This window comes from Staurois parvus, unplaced genomic scaffold (assembly GCF_062004578.1).
Source record: "Staurois parvus isolate SC_StPar_1 unplaced genomic scaffold, SC_StPar_1.0 ptg000012l, whole genome shotgun sequence".
Lineage (NCBI taxonomy): Eukaryota > Metazoa > Chordata > Amphibia > Anura > Ranidae > Staurois > Staurois parvus.
In genome coordinates, this window is record NW_028317808.1 from 2,523,161 (window position 1) to 2,543,839 (window position 20,679).

General features: G+C 41.7%; 1 protein-coding gene across 1 annotated transcript in view; it reads right to left on the minus strand.

Annotated features, from left to right (window-relative positions):
• GRIN3A (glutamate ionotropic receptor NMDA type subunit 3A) overlaps positions 1-20,679 on the minus strand; it is a 428,226-nt gene that overhangs the window by 75,669 nt on the left and 331,878 nt on the right. Inside the window, exon 5 of the mRNA XM_089674688.1 lies at positions 17,272-17,387. Coding sequence (XP_089530814.1) covers positions 17,272-17,387 — 116 coding nt within the window. The remainder of the gene's footprint in view (positions 1-17,271; positions 17,388-20,679) is intronic.

Sequence of the window (20,679 nt, forward strand, 5' to 3'; positions counted from 1 at the left end):
TCCTGTATTACCCATGTGTTATTGCAACATATCCACTGTGCGTCTAATATCAACAACCAGTGTCCCAATAATATGATATCACAATCCTTGGTGAACCGTCCCTTTAAGACTTCAGTGCTCCACTTGCTTATGTGCAATCACTCCACTGCATATATTCATCCAGTGATTTTGTGTGACCCCCGGTGCTTAATCCAGCTCCGACACACTTATGCGCTCACCTTGTGGATTGACCCGAACCGTCAGGTCAAACCACGCCTTTCCCTATAAGCTGGGCGGGTATGCTGTTATACAAATCTCCAACTCCTCTTGAACCTCCAATCTCCAAAACGCACCACAGTTAAATTAAAAAATGCTCCAAATAGTGAAGTATATCAAAAATATAAATGCTTTATTAAAAAACTTTAACATATTCCACTCACATTTATTTGTGTCCACCTGGGACACTATAGGATCAAGGACTCTTTATATCAGGGGCGGACTGATAACTCAATCAATAGGGGATCATGGGGCCCCTGTGTCCTTGCCCAAACTCAAAAAAGCCTTTAAAAAAGGAACCAGGGGCATCTCATGGGGCCCCCTACTGACCCCGGGCCCTTGGGCAGTGGCTGAGTTTCCAAATGTTCAGTCCGCCCCTGTTTTATATATTAATTTTTGTGAATGAACTTCATGGATCCCTTATTCAAGATGGCGGTACATACACTTCTGGTTCTACAGCTTGACGTCATCGATGTACCCTATGAGTTACGTCACGACATATGACTTCATCGCAAAACACAACGTGCAGCTAGCCTAAAGCAGCTTTAACAGGGATTTATAGTCTCATAGACTTGTATGGACATGCAAAACCCATACATTGCGAACAAAAGCTCATCAACACCAGCTCTTTTAAATTCAAAAGTAACTGCTGGCCTTTATTAACCAGAAAACTGTTTTACCCTAGGTTCACCCCTAAGCATTTTCTGCCACGTTTTGCATAAACGCAGTACAATCCATTTAATATGATTTCCTATGGAACATGTTCACATCTCTGTGGTTTTACCCGGTGCGTTTTTTGGAAAGGGTCAGGGACTTTGAACGTTCTATAGACTTTAATGGGAAATGCTGCAGAAAAGCATGTATTGCATTCTTGCCGCATTTTGATGAGTTTCGTGTTTAAAATCTGCCTAGCAACAAAAAAAAATAAAACAAAAATTAAAACAAAAATTCAAAACGCATCAAAAAACGCGGAACAAAAGCAAGTGCAAAAATCAAAACGTAATGCAGAAATACCTCAAATGCAACCTGCATAGGTAAGAACCTAGACTAACTCTGTGTGCCTTCCTGAAATGAGTTAAATTTTGCTACTAGGGGCCATGCTTTATTAGTGTCTGCTTTTAAGCGATATTTTTACTTTTAAAAATATAATGTGGCTGACACCTGACATTTTTAAAAATCTAATATGCGTAGAAACATTGCTATTTTAATGCACAGTACAGTATAATGAATTTTTCTGTGAGTGGATGTGTATTTATTCTGACAGCTTGATACAGTTTCACCATTTAGATCTTGTTAGGCAGAAACATATGCCTCTTCTACATACATGGGGTTATCATTGTCAGTTCAAGTATGAAACAGCCTATTTTAAGTTTACGATCATCATTTGTATTAGTCATGCTATTCTGTACGTGTATATTTGTACTGATGAAAACCCACTAGTCTTCGTGAGCTTTTCGGTGATCTCACTGTCTCATTCTGCAGAATTTCTAGTCCTACCTTCCCAAAGAGGATCTACAAATGTATTACTCATTCTTTCTCTAGCTTTATCCTTAATATGTCCTCTTTCTGTACCTGAGCCATACATCAGTCAGACTTTCTCTTGCACTGTTTCTCTAAACCCTTCTGGGATTTTTGTGCTTCTGTTGCTATGTCTACCTGTTTCTGATCTGTCCATGTAATGGTTAGCATTTGCTGTTATTACATATTTATTCTGTTTTGTTCATGACTGGCTGCTTTCCATTCCTTGCCGTTCTCGTTTATTCTCTACCAGCAGCTGATCTTATTCTGGACATGATCTCTACTTAGATGGGGCAGCCGCTGTGAAATGTGCTGACTTGTACTGCTAGTAGATACACCATTTCAGATGCATTTCTCCTAAACTTCTAAGATGGGAAAAAGGGACATCCTTTTAAACAGAATATTTAGTCCTCATGCACACTTGATGTTTTTACAGCGGCTGTTTTTGGCTTTTGATGTTTTTTTTCTACAGCCAGTAAACCCCCCAGCATGTTATCCTATGTGTTCATGTACACATAGACTGTAATCAAGGAATTTTTTAGCTCTAACGCTGAAAAACGTAACAAAACATGGTAAAATGCGGTAAAACACCACAAACCGGTATTTTTGGACTTTTTGTGACCCAAAAAATAATTTTTTTGGTGAAAGAACTGCTAAAAAATGCAAACTCAGAAAAAAGCCACTAAATGTGGCAATATACCTCTAAGGCAGCGCTAATGCAGAAACACTAAAAAAAACCCTGAAAAACGTAGGTAAAGCACAATCTTCCCTTCGCAATCACATGGGCCATAACAAAATAAAACAAAAAATGATTACTTACACCCACTTGTGTTTTGTTCACTGCTACTTTTCCTTTATATTAGTGTTTAAAAATAACCAGTGCAATAATTTAAAGGATGAATGAAAAGTACAGTGCTCTATAAACAGCTCTATACACAGCTTGTCAGCTAAATAGCACACTTTTTGATGTAGATTCCAAAAAGAGGTACATTTCAGGAGGATTGAGGGAACTGAGGTCTTTGTATCCAAAAGTAAGACAGTAATGTCAAATGAGGGGCAGTTGTGCAAATCACATGTATGGCATTACAGGAATGCAATGTCTATTTATTATTATTATACAGGATTTATATAGCGCCAACAGTTTGCGCAGCGCTTTATTTATAGCACAGTAGCTCATAGAAACCTTTTCCCACTTGCCCTCCAGAAGATTTACCCCCCTTAACCACTTGCCTACCAGGCACTTTTACCCCCTTCATGCCCAGACCAATTTTCAGCTTTCAGTGCTCTCACACTTTGAATGACAATTGAGCGGTCATGCAACATTGTACCCATATGAAATGTTTATCATTTTTTTTTACACAAATAGAAATATCTTTTGGTGTTATTTAATTGCTACTGGGTGTTTTATTTTTTGCACTATAAACAAAAAAAGAGTAAAAAAATTTGAAAAAAAGTTTATCTTTGTTTCTATCATAAACTTTTGCAAACAGGTAATTTTTCTCCTTCACTGATGTGCGTTGATGAGGCTGTACTGATATGTAGCACTGATAGGCACTGATGAGGTGGTATGGATAGGTAGCACTGATGGGCACTGATATGCAGCACTGATAGGCACTGATGAGGTGTCATAGATAGGCAGCACTGATGGGCACTGATAGGCTGCACTGATGAGGTGGCACTGATGAGGCAGCTGATCTATGTTGGGCATATATGTAACAGCAGAGAACATGGGCATATGATGAATTGGGTCTGTGGACAAATACAACTGCAATTCATTATTTTTTGTAATGCCTATGTTGAGGGTTAGGCCCAAAAAAGATTTCAATTCAGAAACTTTATTAGGTTTTTTAGGGCATTGTTAGTTCAAAGAACTGAGAGTTGGAAGCTGCAAAGAGGACATGTATTTGTAATTGCAGTGATACACAATCATTTTTACTTTTTCTGTCTATAAAGTAAAAAGAACCCTCCTCATGTAGCGCATGTGGACTACAGCTTTCAGCAGGTGGTTTTAATTTTTATAATGCTAATCGCAGATAATGAATATAACTAGAACAGATGTAGACTTACACAATGACAATCATACATATGTGACTAGGGCAATATCATCTTTAATTAGAGCCCTATAAAGCAGCATTAACACATTATGTGGAACCATCTGTAGAGAGTGACCAAGCACCTGGAAGAATATCATGCCTCGAATGATGTAGTACAAGATTATAAATGCCTGCCACACAAAATGTACTCTTTGCTGTGGTGCTACAAGCATATATATCACAATGCATATGTAAATTCAAACTACATCAATACAATTTTGAAGTTTTGTTAGCAACAATTCCTATATTTGGAAAATCCACAGTGAGCGATAATGTCCTGTTAATCTGAATTATACCACATGGCTAGTTTTGGCAGCATTCACTGTAAGAATGAATATGCCATATGTGAAATATTTCATTTATTCAGTCAATACATACTACCACATCCTTCATGTATTATTATTAGTTTCACATTTATTTCTATATGTGGAAATAGAGACAAAGGTTTGAAAAAATTGGCAGTATTACTAGCATTTGCATATGTGCTTAACCCAGGGGCGGACTGACCATTTGGAAACTCTGGCACTGCCCAAGGGCCCGGGGTCAGTAGGGGGCCCCATGAGATGCCCCTGGTACCTTTTTCATATGCTTTTTTGAGTTTGGGCAAGGACACAGGGGCCCCATGATCCCCTATTGCCCGGGGGCCCCATGAGTTGTCAGTCCGCCCCTGGATTAACCACTTTCCATCCGGCCGCTGTATATAAACGGCTGTACGATGGCAGTGCAGGGGCGGGTTACCGTTCATAAATGGCACCCACCATTTTGGATTGTTTGCGCTTCCTGGGAACGTGCGGCACCGCAATCCGGTGCCTGCTGTGTCCACCGGACACAGTGGAACACCGATCGCTGTACGGGACCTCTGTGTGAGGTCCCGATCATGCGATCACTGATTGACCAATCAGTGATCACATGAATAGGTGTAAGCAAGATGTCACTTCTAACATCATTGCTTACTACCAGTGAAATCTGTGAATGATTACAGAGATCACATAGTAAAGGCTATTCACAACAGCCTTGTACCATGTGACAAGCTGTGACCAATCACAGCTCTCACAGTATTTTCTCAATGGCTGCAAGAATGCAGCCAGAGAGAAGGAGAAATTATTGCTTTTACAGACTTTATGGGTATAAAAGCAATCAGTGTAAAAAAAAAAAATCTACATCACTGCCCACAAGTAGTACAGCAGTGTCACTATGTTGACACTGTACTGCTAGGGTGACAGTATGTAAAAAAAAACCCAAATAATAAAAATGTAAACATTTTTTTTTTAAATGATAATTTTTGGTTATAAACTAATTTGGGGTATTTTTTTTTTACTAAAAAGATAACTGAATAAATTTTGGCCAAGATTTATGAAGAAAGATTATTTATTTGCAAAATTTTATAAGAAAAACACTTTTTTTTAAATGTTTGGACTTTTTCATTTATATAGCAAAAAAAAAAATCCCAGTGGTGAATAAATACCACCAAAATAAAGTTTTATCTGTCTCAAAAAAATGCTAAAAAAATCATATGGGTACAGTGTTGCATGGCCGCGCAATTGTCATTCAAAGTGTGATGGCGCTGAAAGCTGAAAATTGGCCTGGACAGGAAGGGGATAAAAGTGTCCGGACATGAAGTGGTTAATGGCAGTTAGACCAACTTTAACTGTATTTTTACACCATCCAAGGGAAAGTCAGGATGGACAAATCATCCTTTAAATTGTGATAAGGGATACTATGCATGTGTCATTCTCCTCCGACATCACTTTGATAGCTCCAAAATGTAGTACTTTAGTTTGAAATTAGATCCTAAAAAAAGTGTAGACTCAAATTGCCTTCAACCTGATCTCAAATGCCCATGTAGACTAATTCTAATGCTGACCATACATGAAGCAATCTGATTTGTTCGATCTCAATTTTGATTTCATTTAATCATCAAAACTGAAAAACAATTGAATGGCTAATCTATAGTTTTTATTCAAAAGCTAGAAAACTGAGCTAAAGAAATGTTGCTCAAATGTGTCAGTAAATCAGTTTTTTTTATCAGTTTTCAGGATGGGATTCAATCATATCAATCTACATTTGGCAGTTGACCAGATTCCTAAATTGTACATTGTCTTTGTTCTTTCAATCACCTTTAATCATATTAGCAATAGAAAGCTGGTAGCAAGTGGTTGAACTGACCTGGAATTGACCGCGTATTTATAGAAAGTAAAGTTGCTACTTTATAGATTAGATCCCGTTCACACCTATACACTTTGGCAGGCATATTTTGTGTTAATTCATCTGTAGATGTTTGCTATTATTTTAATGGTAATAATTCATGTAAATGCAGCTCATTGACATTACTGATTATGGATCTTCATCCATCAATGCTTTTAAAGGAGCTTAGGATAAGAATGAAGAAGAATGTCAATGCATCATGAAGTATGGTAAAATAAATCAATGCAACACAAATTCATAAGTATGTGGCGGAGGGGCTCTTTTATAATGCATCGGCTTGGATTCTCTGCTATCTCTAACTGTTATGAAGGAGTGTGTAAAAAGCTTCAGCACCATACTACCGAAAATACTTACCTGCACCCCACTCAAGCACAAACTGCTGCATCCCAATGCCTGCTTGACATTTCCTCTTTTCTGGTGATATCCTTTAACCACTTCAAGTCCAGACACTTTCACCCCCTTCCTGTCCAGGCCAATTTTCAGCTTTCAGTGCTATCACATTTTGAATGGCAATTGCGCGGTCATGCAACACTGTACCCTTATGAATTTTTTAGCATTTTTTTGAGACAGATAAAACTTAATTTATTCACCACTGGGATTTTTTTTTTTAATTTTTGCTATATAAATGAAAAAGTCCTATTTTTTAAAAAAAAGTGTTTTTCTTATAAAATTTTGCAAATAAATAATATATCTTCATAAATCTTGGCCAAAATGTATTCAGTTATCTTTTTAGTAAAAAAAAAATTACCGAAATCAGTTTATAACCAAAAATAATACTTTTTCAAAAATTTTGTTTACATATTTATTTTATCTTTTTATATTATTATTTATTTATTTTTTTAATATACCATCACCTTAGCAGTACAGTGTCACCACAGTGACACTGTACTACTTGTGGGGGATGATGAAGATTTTTTACTCTGATTGCTTTTACACCCATAAAGGCTGTAAGAGCAATAATTTCTCCTTCTCTGTGGCTGCATTCTTGCAGCCATTGAGAAATACTGTGAGAGCTGTGATTGGTCACAGCTTGTCACATGGTACGTGGCTGTTGTGAATAGCCTTGTACCATGTGACCTCTGTGATCATTCACAGATTTCACAAGTAGTAAGCAATGATGTCAATAAGTGACATCTTGTTTACTACTATTCATGTGATCACTGATTGGCCAATCAGTGATCACATGAATCAGGACCTCGCACAGAGGTCCCGTGCAGCGATCGGTGTTCCGTACACCGGATTGTGGTGCCGTGCACTCCCAGGGAACACGCACAGGCTGTGAATGTGGGCGCCATTTATAAATGGCAACCCACTCCTGCACTGCTCCTGTCTGGCTCTTTATGTACATGGGCCGGATGGGAAGTGGTTAAAAGGACAAATCTGACCCTTCTGAATTACTTTTTCTGTGTAAACATGGAGGTTGGAACACTTGCAGCTGCATACCATTAGGTGTACGCTTCAGACCCCCCAGGTAACCCCAAGTGCAAGACCTTCCAGTTGAAGGGTGGTGCACTGCGTTAGTCAAAGGAAAATAGCTCATTTTGCAATGAAAGTTGCACTTTGCAAGGGAATTTTCCCCAGACCTTAGTGAATGGGGTGAAACTCTGCTAACCTCCATCATCCAATCACGTGCAAGAAAAATGCAGTTTTTTAAAAAAAATTTCCTTGCATATGATTGGGTGTTCTTTGCAAGATGACATTTCAACACATTCACTAAGCTCTGAGAAAAATTTCCCTTGCAAAGTGCAACTTCCCCTGCAAATTGAACAGCCTATTGGCCTTAAGTAAATCAGCCCCAGTGTCTCTATGCTTAAAGGATACGTTCACCTTTGGGAACATGTTACATGTTCCACCCATTTTTAGGGTGGAACATGTGACATGTTCCCATAGCCATATCCGTGCCCGTTGCACCCCCTCCATCTGACAGATAATACTGGTAGAAGTCTTCCCATACTATCTGCCAAATTGGAATAATAGCACGGCCATGGGCTCCACCCACACGGCCACATCTTTCATTTACGGACTGCCATGAATGAATGAACTGAGAGTCCCGGCAGCCTTAGCAGCTTTGGGCTTGTAGTTTTCAATGAACTACCACAGTGCTGTGGAGCACCGTGATAGTTCATTGAAGCTTCCTGTCATAATATCTGCTTGCCCGTACATCCCGTACAGCAAGCAGATATTCTGACAGGTCTGCAAGAGACCTGCATGGTATCAGCAATCTACTGATCGCTGGTGTAATGCTTTCCAGGCTCCTGTAGACAAAAATAATAGGTGCACATTTTCTTACTAGCAAAAAAATGTACATTTATTATTTTTGTCTAAAAAGTGAACTTATCTTTTAAGGTAAGTGCTAGCAACAAAGCAGAAGGCAGAGGTCAGTGGCTTGTGTTAACTGCTTACCTACCTCCCTATAGCAGATATACTGCTACAGGGCAGCTGCTCTGCGCAAAATCACATAAATGTATGTGATTTCACATTTCCATGTAGGGGACACACACTGCCCTACCCGTGCTGCCATTGGTTGCAGCGGATGTCAATCACCGGGTCCCGGCCGGTGATTGATCGCAGCTAAAGCTGATAGGGAAGAGAGGGTAGAGATCTGTGTGTAAACAACACAGATCTCTCTCCTGTCAGCATGGACATGCTGCTTTCTCTCTGCACAGCAGAGAGAGAAAGCAGCATGTCTCCCTAGAAAAACAGCACACATTGTGAGCACAACACAACACACAGTTAACCCTTTGATTGACCAAGATGTTAACCCCTTCTTGCCCAGTGTAATTAGCTTTTTATTGGCACTGAACACTGTATTAGTGTCACTGGGGATGTCAATGGCCATTAGTCAGTTCCCACCCAGTGCCAGAATGCCCGCCTCAGTCCCACTATAAGTTGCTGATCACTGCCATTACTAGTATAAAAAAATAAAAATGCCAGTATATATACCGCCATTTGTAGATGCTATAACTTTCACGTAAACCAAATAATTTACATGTATTGGGATTTTAGCAAAGACATGTAGCAGAATACATTTTGGCCTAAATTTATGAAGAATTAAAATTTTTTATATTTTTTTATTGGATATGTTTTAAAGCAAAAAGTTAAAAATATTGTTTTGTTTTTAATTGATGATGTTTTTTTTTATAGAGCAAAAAACAAAAACCGCAGAGATGATCAAATACCACCTAAATAAGGCTATATTTGTGGAAAAAAACAACATAAATTTTATTTATGTAGAGTGTTGCATGACCGTGCAATTGTCAATTAAAATGATGCAGCGCCGTTTCGCAAAAAATGGCCTGGTCAGGAAGGGAAGTAAATCCTCTGGAGGGCAAGGCTGTCTAAGGTTTGTGTCACTGCAATGATTTACAGCGGGCTGTTGAATATTCATTTTTATTATTGCAGATGACTAGTTCAAGCTTGTAATGTTTTTGTAATTAGATTTAAAGCCTATCTGTCCTACCAAAGGGTTAAAGGTGTAGAGGCTGGGCATCTTACATTGCATGTTAATGAAGAAAGATTCACTCTGACATCATTCAAAAAACTTTGCAGTCGTCAGCCATGACATCTCATGCTGAAAAAACATCTAAAAGGTAAGAAAAAAAAAAGGTATGCTGTGTGAATGGGAACACATAACAAACATATAATGGGGTTTTCTCAAATTTAACTGCAAAGGTAGAAATAGGCTTTAGAGTACATGACCACTGCAGCCTGCATTCTGTACTCCACATCGCCTTAATGCACTACCTGTAGTCCGTAATCAGGGCTGATTAGAATGGACAAGCTATTACTTCATCTTTATAAAGTCTACTTCATTTCACAGCTACATTTATTTTCTTCGCACTATTTTATTAGTTAAATAATGCTGTTACAGACTTGAATTTACAGAGGGCTTTAAATTATGCCGAACTGTTTTGTAATTAGTATTGGTTAGGGCACTGAAGCGTAAGGAAGACAAGCCTTTTATTTTTCATTTTTCTTGTTTTTATGCATATTATAAAAATCAATGCACTTTTATCAATTTTGCCTTAGCATGACAATAAAGCTCAACAAATGAGAAATTGGAAAATGAGCTACACACCTCAAGTTCAAGAAACTACTGTTGATGCTGTTTGCAACTTTGTAGGGATTTGTATGCTCATTTATGTGATGGATAATCCTGTCTGCAAACCCCTCCACTGGGACAGTTTTACAAAGCACACCTGCAATCAGTGGAAGTAATGGTGACTGAATTCAATGCCTTTCTGTATCCTGTTGGAATTGAAGCAATGTAGTGGAGCAAATCCTAGACACCTGCTACAGTGAACACTCTAACAAACTTTTGAATGCATACCTAAAGAAATAAATATGTATTTCAGTATTTTGCTAACAGTTAAAATGGATCTAAGTCTAAACTGTTTTACTGCTGCAATCATTTAACAAAAGACAGTTACTGAAACTTCTAAAAATAGAGGGAAGTGATTAACAAATTACAATGTTTATGCACATTGACATCAACTACAATAGGCCATAGTTCAACTTGGGAAAAGTAGCTATTTTTCATGGGAATTATCCTTCCATCTCTGGCCATCTTAAAGTGTATGTAAATAAAAGCTGAATGAAATCTTGTTTGTTAAAGCACTGTGTAAACAATTGTCTTAAAAAAAATACTTGTTTTTTACATTTTTATACCTGTTGTTGCATCTCAATGCTGCTGATCTCTTGCAGCATATGCGCAACTTCTTCCTGTCCACATATATCAACTTACCAACGATTACTGCATGGCATTTTTTTGGACCTTTTTTCCTACAAAGCCTGCAAGACCTACAACATTGGAAGTCTCTGTGACAGGGTGACAACACACAATTGGAAGACAGCTTATATAAGATTTTAGTGATTTGGTTTACATATCTTTTAAAGCCTATCTATAATGAAAAATAAAACAGTGCAAGGGACATTATTTACCTTCAGTAAGATGTGCAAGTGCTCGGTGGGTGCGGATGGTTCTGCAGGCGTTGAGTATTTTTTTTATTTTGCTGAGTTGGCGGCTGTGTGACAATGCTGGATGCCGTTATTGACAATGGAACCATTATTTTTTTTTTTTAAACAAAGGACTTATCATAGACTGTCCACTATCATTTTTGACACTACATTTTTTTTTGTGAATGAGTAGCAGTACCATGTACCCCATACTGATTCACATGGGGGGGGGTGAGATCTGGGGACCTTGTTAAAGGGGGCTTCTAGATTAAGATAGGTCACCCTCCCGCAGACCCCCACAACCACAAGCCAGGGTTGTGGGGAAGAGGCCCTTGTCCCCATCAACATGGGGGAATGTGCTTTGGGGGGGAGCCCCCCTGCTCCAAAGCACCTCCCCATGTTGAGGGCATGTGGCCTGGTATGGTTCAGGAGGGGGGGTGCTCATTGTCCCCACCTTTCCTGGCCTGCCAGGCCTGTGCTCAGATCAAGGGTCTTGTAGGAATTTAGGGGGGACCCCACAATAATTTTTTGGGGGGTGGGGTTCCCCTTAAAAGTCCTACCAGGTCTAAAGGGCCTGGCATGACTTGTAGGGGGAACCCCTCGCATTTAAATTTTAGTTTTTTTTACTGTGGGGTCCCTCCTAACCTTCCTACCAGACCTAAAGTGTCTGCACTGTTTTTTTTTTTCTTAATAAAAATGTAATTTTTAAAAAAAAGTTAGTCCTGCTGGAACAGCTTCTGTACATTGTAAAGATGTGCAACCTTGCAGATAGTTTAAGGGAACCCCCCAAGCATGATATTTAAAGGAATTTGGGAATAATTCACTAAGCAGAATCTTACCGCATCTGAGATACCGCACAGCATTTTCTCCCAAAAAGTTGGCATTCACTAAAATACCGCATTAAGTCATGCAGTATTTTAGTAGGGAAAACATGCGTTAATGTTTCATCTGTCAGTGGGGTTCCAAAAAATTTAGCAAAAAAAGGCGTGTGCCCCCCCCCCCATCAATACCAAGCCCTTTGGGTCTGGTATCAAATTCTGAAGGGAGTCCCCACAGCAAAATAATCGTAAAAAAAATGGCATGAGGTCCCCCAAAATCCATATCAGACCTTTATCTTAGCATGAAGCCCAGCAGGTCAGGAAAGGGGGGGATGAGCGATCCATACCAGGCCACATGCCCTTAACATGGGGGGGTGCTTTGAGGCAGGGGGGCTCCCCCCTAAAGCACCATGTCCCCATGTTGATATTGATGAGGACAAAGGCCTCTTCCCCACAACCCTGGCCTGTGATTGTGGGGGTATGTTGGTGGTATGAATCTGGGGGCCCTCTTTAACAAAAATGACAGTAGACAGTCTTTGACAAGTTCTTTATTAAAACAAAAATTTTTTTAAAAATGTCCCCCAAGTACATCCAATGTCAATCAGGATGCCCGCCGCCACTGTCAACCCGAAGAAAGAAAAAAAAGTCTCAATGCTGGCTCCTGCCATCTGACAGCTCTACCGGCCTGACAGTTCTTAACCTCCCTGGTGGTATTCCCGAGTGTAGCTCGGGGTAAACTTTCAGTACCAAAAGCGGTAACCCTGAGCTACACTTGGGATTACCCTGCAGCGTTGCTCCAGGATCCCTCTTGCACTTACCTTGTCCTTTGCTCCCACGATGTCCCCCCTGCAGCATCCCCTGTCATCTCCTCCAACCGATGCCGGCATCCGTCTTCCGGGATCCGTTCCCTAGTGTCGGGACGTACGGAACGTACGGGGTACGGAACCGGCGGGAAATTCAAAAATTTTAAAAGTGACATTCACTAATACACTGAAATCTCATACTATAACATTACTGTATCAAACCATTTTACATACATTTTGTCCCGACTGCTTTGTCCTGTGCCCTTCCTGCATTTTTACTTTTTGCCTGGAAACTGAGAAAATTCTATGCTAGAATACAGCGATAGTAAATTAGAACTACTTGCAGAATTGAGTGATAGTGATTCGTGGGGAAATTCATCATCAGACACTGAAAACGATTTTGCGACTAAGGTCAGTGATGTGTGAACTTGGCGCTATATTTCAAATTTCAGTGTTTTTGGTTTGATTATATTATTGAATTAAATGTATTATTATTATATTATTATTTTTTATGATTATTTATTATATTATAATTTATGTTTTCATGTTTCAAATTTTATCATACCCGGGATATTTACTAGACTCTTGTTCGGACAAATTTCAGTGAGTTATTCCTAAAAATTACAGACCTACAATAAAGAAACAACATATTTCTATGCAAAAAAAATGTACCACTTTGAGCACAGACATATTGACATATATATTGACATATTCATACTGATAGGGAGGTTAAATATCTAAAGCTTGGGGGTCACCCGGTGATGTCACCTGCGTGACCCCGCCTCTTGTAACATCAACAACCTAGCATGCCCCAGCAATGTCACCAAACACAGAACACCTGTATGTTATGGAGATGAGGAACGGGGGATGTGTTCTGTAGTCCAAAAGCTAGCCATAGATGGATCAAAATTTGACTGGTTCAGCAGCTACTGGCCAAATTGTGATCAATCTATGATCTTTCCTGTTTGACAGGAGTCAATCTAATGATCGACTCGTCTCAAACAGTACTGTTGCTAAATTTTTATTAGATCAGCGCTGTTGCCAATTGGTTGTAACACTGATCAGTGTATTTTGACAGTGGATGAGTCCCGCTATCAGACTACAATAGTGCAGCAGAAGGATTCCCCCATCCACCTTGCTTGTGTCATCTATGGCCAGCTTAAGGGTTTTCTAGTACTTGAGTGACAATGCTGATCTTCCATTGATATAGTTTGGTGAATGAGCATTGTCATTCCAGGACATAATCAATATTATGTTTATTTTCCTGGGCTTACATTCATTTTAAGATATGTAATCTGTTTCAGGCAATTAATTTTACATCCTGGTATTTATATTTCCAAGCAAAGAAAACTAAGTTTATAAAACTGACTTTATATAAGACTGGTGTACAAATATAAATACCACTTTACAAGGCCAAGTGTTAAGGGGATCAAGACAGTGTAGTTTTCACTTCTTTCAACTCCAATTACATTTGAAGAACTAGACAGATATTACAGTTTAGGGCGCACTGGTTTTGCTTTCTGTTATGGGTCCTTTGACAAGAATAGCCATTGAGTGCTTGTATCCTTGCACTTACCCTTGCTTTCTTTGTCAATCTGGACTGTCAGCACACACTGTTCAAGGTGCACTGATTTTGGTTTCTGGTGTAGGTCTATACATATCGAAATAATGTACCTATATTTATTGCATGAGTAATCTATGAGAAAATGCAATGCTAGAGGACAAATGATTTGTGATGAAAGAATGCTTTATATAATAAATAATAGTTCTTTTTACATACTAATAATATGAATTGGAAATGTAACACTAATTGCTGACTCACTATTCATTTGATGATGTAGTCCAATAAGTGGATATCATGCATGTCAAGAGCTCAGCTGACAAACAATGTTGAGCTTGCAGGACAACACACTGAGCAAAAACAATTATAACTGTAATTTTTATCTTTGTTGAACAAATATGCAGAACTTAATTGGTTGTAATGTACGAGTTTAAATCATTTAATCCTCCAATTACTCTGGTTAATTTTATGAAATACAAACATGAATTTTTAGTGAAAAGGTGATAAGTGACCATATAAGTTGTTTCATTTTCTGGTGATTTACTATATTATCATTGCTGATTCCCACAGCTTCCTAAACAGGTTCATTATTCATGAACTGGTGATGATAAATGATTGCATATTAAAATTTCATTATGAAATATTCACATGCCCTTGCTTTGTACAGAAGGATAATTCAAGTGAAAATACTATATTTGAGCTAAAACAAGTCTTGTTGCTGTTTTCTACAAAGCCAATGACTGTACTGTTTTAGTTATGAAAGATTATGACAGCGCTAATTGAAAAAAAAAAAAACATATTGCGCAAACCCTCCATGCAAATGCTTTCATTGCAATGGGTGAGAACTAATAAGCAGTCAAGGACAGTCCAGTGCCTGGCATTCTCTCTGACATCCTGTTGATTACCTGTGTAATAGGAAACTACAGTTCCATCTAGAGATATAGGGCATATATCCTGTACTAATTAATTTACTTGTTTGTGAAAGTTCAGCACTTACAGTTTCAATGCAAGGCTCCTAGGACTGTAAACTAATGTCAACACTGTGGCTGCCTAAAGTTTCACCAAACATGACAGTACCCTCTAAACTAATGCACTCCCCTAATGCAAAACCCACCACAACCTGAACACTTTACCTTATTCTAGCCCCCCAAGTATGCCTCTAACACTTAAGCCCCAAATATGTTCTCAATAGTTAAAGATAAATGTCAGACTCATTTAGTTTTGGCTCTGGCCTCCCCATGGAGCCTCTAACTTTAGTATTCTGGCACATGTGCAGATACACTGAAAGGCTCTGCTTGGTCTTTGATTTCTGGCAGAACCTTGCGGTACCCCAAACCATAACATGTATTGTAATTTAACACTTCCATCCCCCCTCTTAACATTACCCTTAAAGTATGTCCTAAACAGTTACCCCACCCAACTAAACGTTTAAGACCTATCCTTAAAAACATGCTTCTTGCCTTTTCTATTAATTTTCTTTAATTCACAAATTCTACTACCACCCAACTAATCATCTGCCTTTCTTAGGCATACATCTTCTTGCCAGCCATGGACCAAGCTACCACCCTCTAACATACACTATATAGCCAAAAGTATCGGAACAGCCTTCCAAATCTTTGATTTCCGGGGTTCCAATCACCTCCATGGCCACAGGTGTATAAAATCAAGCACCTAGGCATGCAGACTGCTTCCACAAACATTTCTCTCTCAGGAGCTCAGTGAATTAAATCGTGGTACTGTGATAGGTTTCCACCTGTGCAATAAGTCCAACTGACACATTTCCTTGCTACTAAATATTCCGCGGTCAACTGTTAGTGGTATTATAACAAAGTGGAAGCAACTGGGATCAATGGCCACTCATCCATGAAGTGTTAGGCCATGTAAAATAACAGAGCAGGGTCAGCACATGCTGAAGTGCACAGTACGCAGACCAGTACTTGCCTGACTGCATTGTGCCAGACATAAAGTTTGGTGGAGGGGGGATTATGGTCTTGGGTTGTCTTTAAGGGGTTGGGCTTGGTCCCTTAGTTCCAGTAAAGGGAACTCTAAAGGTGACAACTTTGGACAATTTTGTGCTCCCAACTTTGTGGGAACAGTTTGGGGATGGCCTCGTCCTGTTCTAACATGACTGTGCTCCAGTGCACAAAGTAAGGTCCATAAAGACATGCATGAGTGAGTTTGGGGTGGAGTCCTGACCTCTACCCAATAGAACACCTTTGGGATGAATTAGAGTGGAGACTGAGAGCCAGGCCTTCTTGGTGGACATCAATGCCTGACCTCACAAATGCGCTTCTGGAAGAATGGTCAAACATTCCCATAGACACACTCCAAAACCTTGTGGACAGCCTTCCCATAAGAGTTGAAGCTGTTATAGCTGCAAAGGGTGGGCCAACTTAATATTGAACCCTAAAGACCGAGACTGGGATGCCATTAAAGTTCATGTGCATGGAAAAGCAGGCGTCCCAATACTTTTGGCAATATAGTATATAATGGAATGTGAAGAAAATATGAAGAAAATATGAAACAGCGTTCATTTATATTTCATTAGTATATCTATTTTTTCAAGAGAAACACTTACTATAGAACCTGTCTTCCCAGCGTCATCTAGGCAGTCTTTAATAATAGTATTACAAATAAACAGTTTTGTATGTGGGTAATGCTGCAAATGTTTCTGATAAATTACACCCATAGTGTTTGCCTAGAGTGATATGATTGAAAAGTGACATGGCATCACAGTCCTAACCATTGCAGCAGCAACCCTGCATTTTATTAACTTGGTGGTTTTGGGAAAATGAAAAATGAAAAAGGTATTTGCCTCTGCAGTCCCTTTTACATAAATGAAACAATTAGTTTATGCAGACAGATTTAAATAGAGAAAAATACTAGGATGCTGAAATTATTTTACCACTTCCATAGACAAAAATATTATAATTCACAAAATAACTATAATTTAGGATAAGCTATTAGCACCAAGTTTCAAGTCAGATATTTTCAAGAGAAATTCAATATCAGTTAAGCATTTGAAAAGCAAACTATATACAGTATATTTGATGGACCCATACCTTCAATGGCAAATGGTTTACCCACTGTCAATAATTTGCATTCAGCATCTATCGAGACCTCATAATCCAACAACGCTTTATCCATGATAAAAGCATCCAGTGTTTCAGGGTCATTTCTGAAAATAAATAAATGCTTATTAACAATATCACATCTGTGCTAACAACTAAGTTGTATGAAATGAAAGACTGGACTGTCATTTGGCAAGTAAAATTCTATAATGTTACTGCACATATACAAACAATAATGGACACAAGTACACAGCTCAAAAAAATTAAAGGAACACTTTGAAAACACATTAAATCTCAATGGGGAAAGATATCATGATGGATATCTATACTGATATGGACTGGGTAATGTATTAGGAAGGTGAGGATGCCCCATCGTTTGATGGAAATGAAAATTATCAACCTACAGAGAACTGAATTCAAAGACACCCCGAAAATCAATGTGAAAAAATAATCCAGCAGGCTAGTCCATTTTGCTGAAATTTCATTTCAGCAACTCAAAATGATACTCAGTAGTTTGTATGGCCCCCACGTGCTTGTATGCATGCCTACCAATGTTGGGGCATGCTCCTAATGAGACGGTGTCCTGGGATATTTCCTCTCTGGACCAGGGCATCACTGAGCTTCTAGACAGTCTGAGGTGCAACCTGGCGGTGTCAGATGAACAGAAAAACATGATAGCACAGAGGTGCTCTATTGGATTTAGGTCAGGCAAGCGTGGAGCCCATTCAATGGTATCAATTACTTCATCTTCCAGGAACTGCTTTCATACTCTTGCCACATGAGGCTGGGCATTGTTGTGCACCAGGAGGAACCCAGGACCCACTACACCAGCGTAGGGTCTGACAGTGGGTCCAATGGTCTAATGGCAGTCAGGATGCCATTGTCTAGCCTGTAGTGGTCTGTGCATCCCTTCATGGATATGCCTCCCTAGACCATCAATGACCCACAACCAAAACAGTAATGCTGGCTGAACGATGTTACAGGCAGCATAATGTTCTCCACGGCTTCTCCAGATCCTTTCACGTCTGTCAAATGTGCTCAGGGTGAACCTGCTCTCATCAGGGTGAACCTGCTCTCCGGGCTCTGGAGCATCCCCTGGAGGTCTTCCCAACACCCAGTAGGGGTGCAGGGCGCTCTGTCCCTCTGGCGGAGCCCCAGCGGCCTTTCCTGCCGACCGCGGTGAACCACGGAGGACCATGGCCGACCGAGACGCCCCGCTCCAGAGGGGACACAACCCCACTCCAGAGGGGACACCACCACCACCCTCGCCCTCATCGGTACCCTCACCAGCCGCTCCGGAGGTCCTGCCATCACCCAGGAGGGGTACTGGGCGCCCCATCTCCCGCGGCCTATTGCTGCCTTCTAAGCCTCGCTACTGCCCAACGCCTGAACCAGGAAGCCGCTGTCCGTGCCAGCGAGACGGGAGCTACCACCACCGCCTCCCCTACCTACAGCCGCCGCAGAGTGAAGCAGCAACCACCCCCACCGGCACTGAGAGGGTAAGCCGCCACCGTCACCGAGAGGGAAAGCGACCGCTACCACATCTGCTTCCCTGCTCCCCACCGAGTACCACACGTGCCCCTGGCCCCGTCCTGTCCGGCGGAGGCGAGCCTGCAACGTGGCCTCCAGCACCCCCTGATGGCGGGCCATACAACACCTATGATCGCCGGACCCTACTGCTCCCACATACGCTGGGCCCCTTAGCGCCCTCATTTGCTAGCCCGCGGCATCCACACGCACTGGCCTACGGCACCCACTGACGCCGGGCCCTGCTGCTCCTGCCAACGCCTAGCCCACTCCACCTCCAGATGTCGGCCTGCACCACCTTCAGACGTCGGCCTCCTGACACTGGGCCTTTGTCACCTCTCGACGCCGGGCCTTCGGCAGCCCCTGACGCTGGGCCTTCTGCACCTCCTGACGCCGGGCCTTCTGCACCTCCTGACGCCGGGCCTCGGCACCTCCTGATGCCGGGCCCTCAGCACCTCCTGATGCTGGGGCCTCAGCACTTCCTGACGCCGGGCCTTCTGCACCTCCTGACTCCGGGCCCTCAGCACCTCCTGACGTCGGGCCCTCAGCACCTCCTGACGCTGGGCCTCAACACCTCCTGATACCTATCTCCCCACTACGGCTCTCACCACCTCCTCCTAATACTCCACTCTCCCGCCGATCCACACGTCACCACTAACCGATCCACACGCTCCTGCACATCCCATTCCCATGCCACCTTCCTCACCCTTCTCCTAAGCGCCGGTGACATCTCCCCGAACCCTGGCCCCCCACCTCCCCACTCCCTCTCTAGGCACCCTCCTGCTCCCGCCAGCTGCCGCAATCTGCTCAACCTCATACCCATCCCCCTCCTTCCCGCATCCACCCCTCCTCTCTTGGTTGCACTCCTGAACGCCCGTTCGGTTTGCAACAAGCTCACTGCCATCCATGACCTCTTTGTCTCCCACTCCCTCAACCTCCTAGCAGTCACTGAAACCTGGATCCAAGCATGCTCCTGCAACCGCTGAGCCCCTTCCAGGTCCTCCCTAACCCCCCTCCCTATCCTTCTCCTCCTTTGAGGCCCACTGCATCCGGCTCTTCTCTCCCACCCCTCTGAGGATTGCAGTAATCTATCGGCCTCCAGGATCCGTATCCCTCTTCCTGGACGACTTTGCCGCCTGGCTTCCCTTCTTCCTCTCCTCTGAGCTACCGACCATCATCCTCGGGGATTTCAATATACCCATCAACGTCAACAACCTGGCTACTTCCCAATTCCTCCTCCAACCTCCTCTTTCGTGCTCACACAGTGCACACAGTCCTCCACCCACACCGACGGGAACACCATGGACCTCTTTTTCTCCTTCCTCTGCATCCTCCACAACTTCACCAACACCCCCTTCCCCCTCTCTGACCACCACCTCCTCACCTTTTACGTCTTCCCCTCCCCTCACTCCCCCCCCCAAAGTGTCAAACCATCACCAGCCGTAACCTCCGCAACCTGAACCCGGCCCATCTCCACTCGGCAGCTGACCATCTGTACGACAGTATCTTTCAACTGTCATGCCCTGACCTGGCCACTACTGCGTACAACGACTCACTGTCAGCTGCCCTAGACTCCCTGGCACCCCTAACCACACGTAACATCAGACCCCAACCGCTTCAACCCTGGCAGAATGACCATACAAATGTCTCAAACAACGCAGTCGCGCACTGGAGTGATTATGGCGCAAAACCAGATCCCCTTGAGCGTTCTCCCTCTACAAATCCGCCTTCCTCACCTACACCACCTCCCTCCATGCCGCCAAGCAAGCCTATTTCGTAACCCTCATCAACACCCTCTCCACCTGTCCTCGCCGGCTCTTCTCAACTTTCAAATCCCTGCTCTCTCCCCCCACCTCCACTCCGTACCTCACT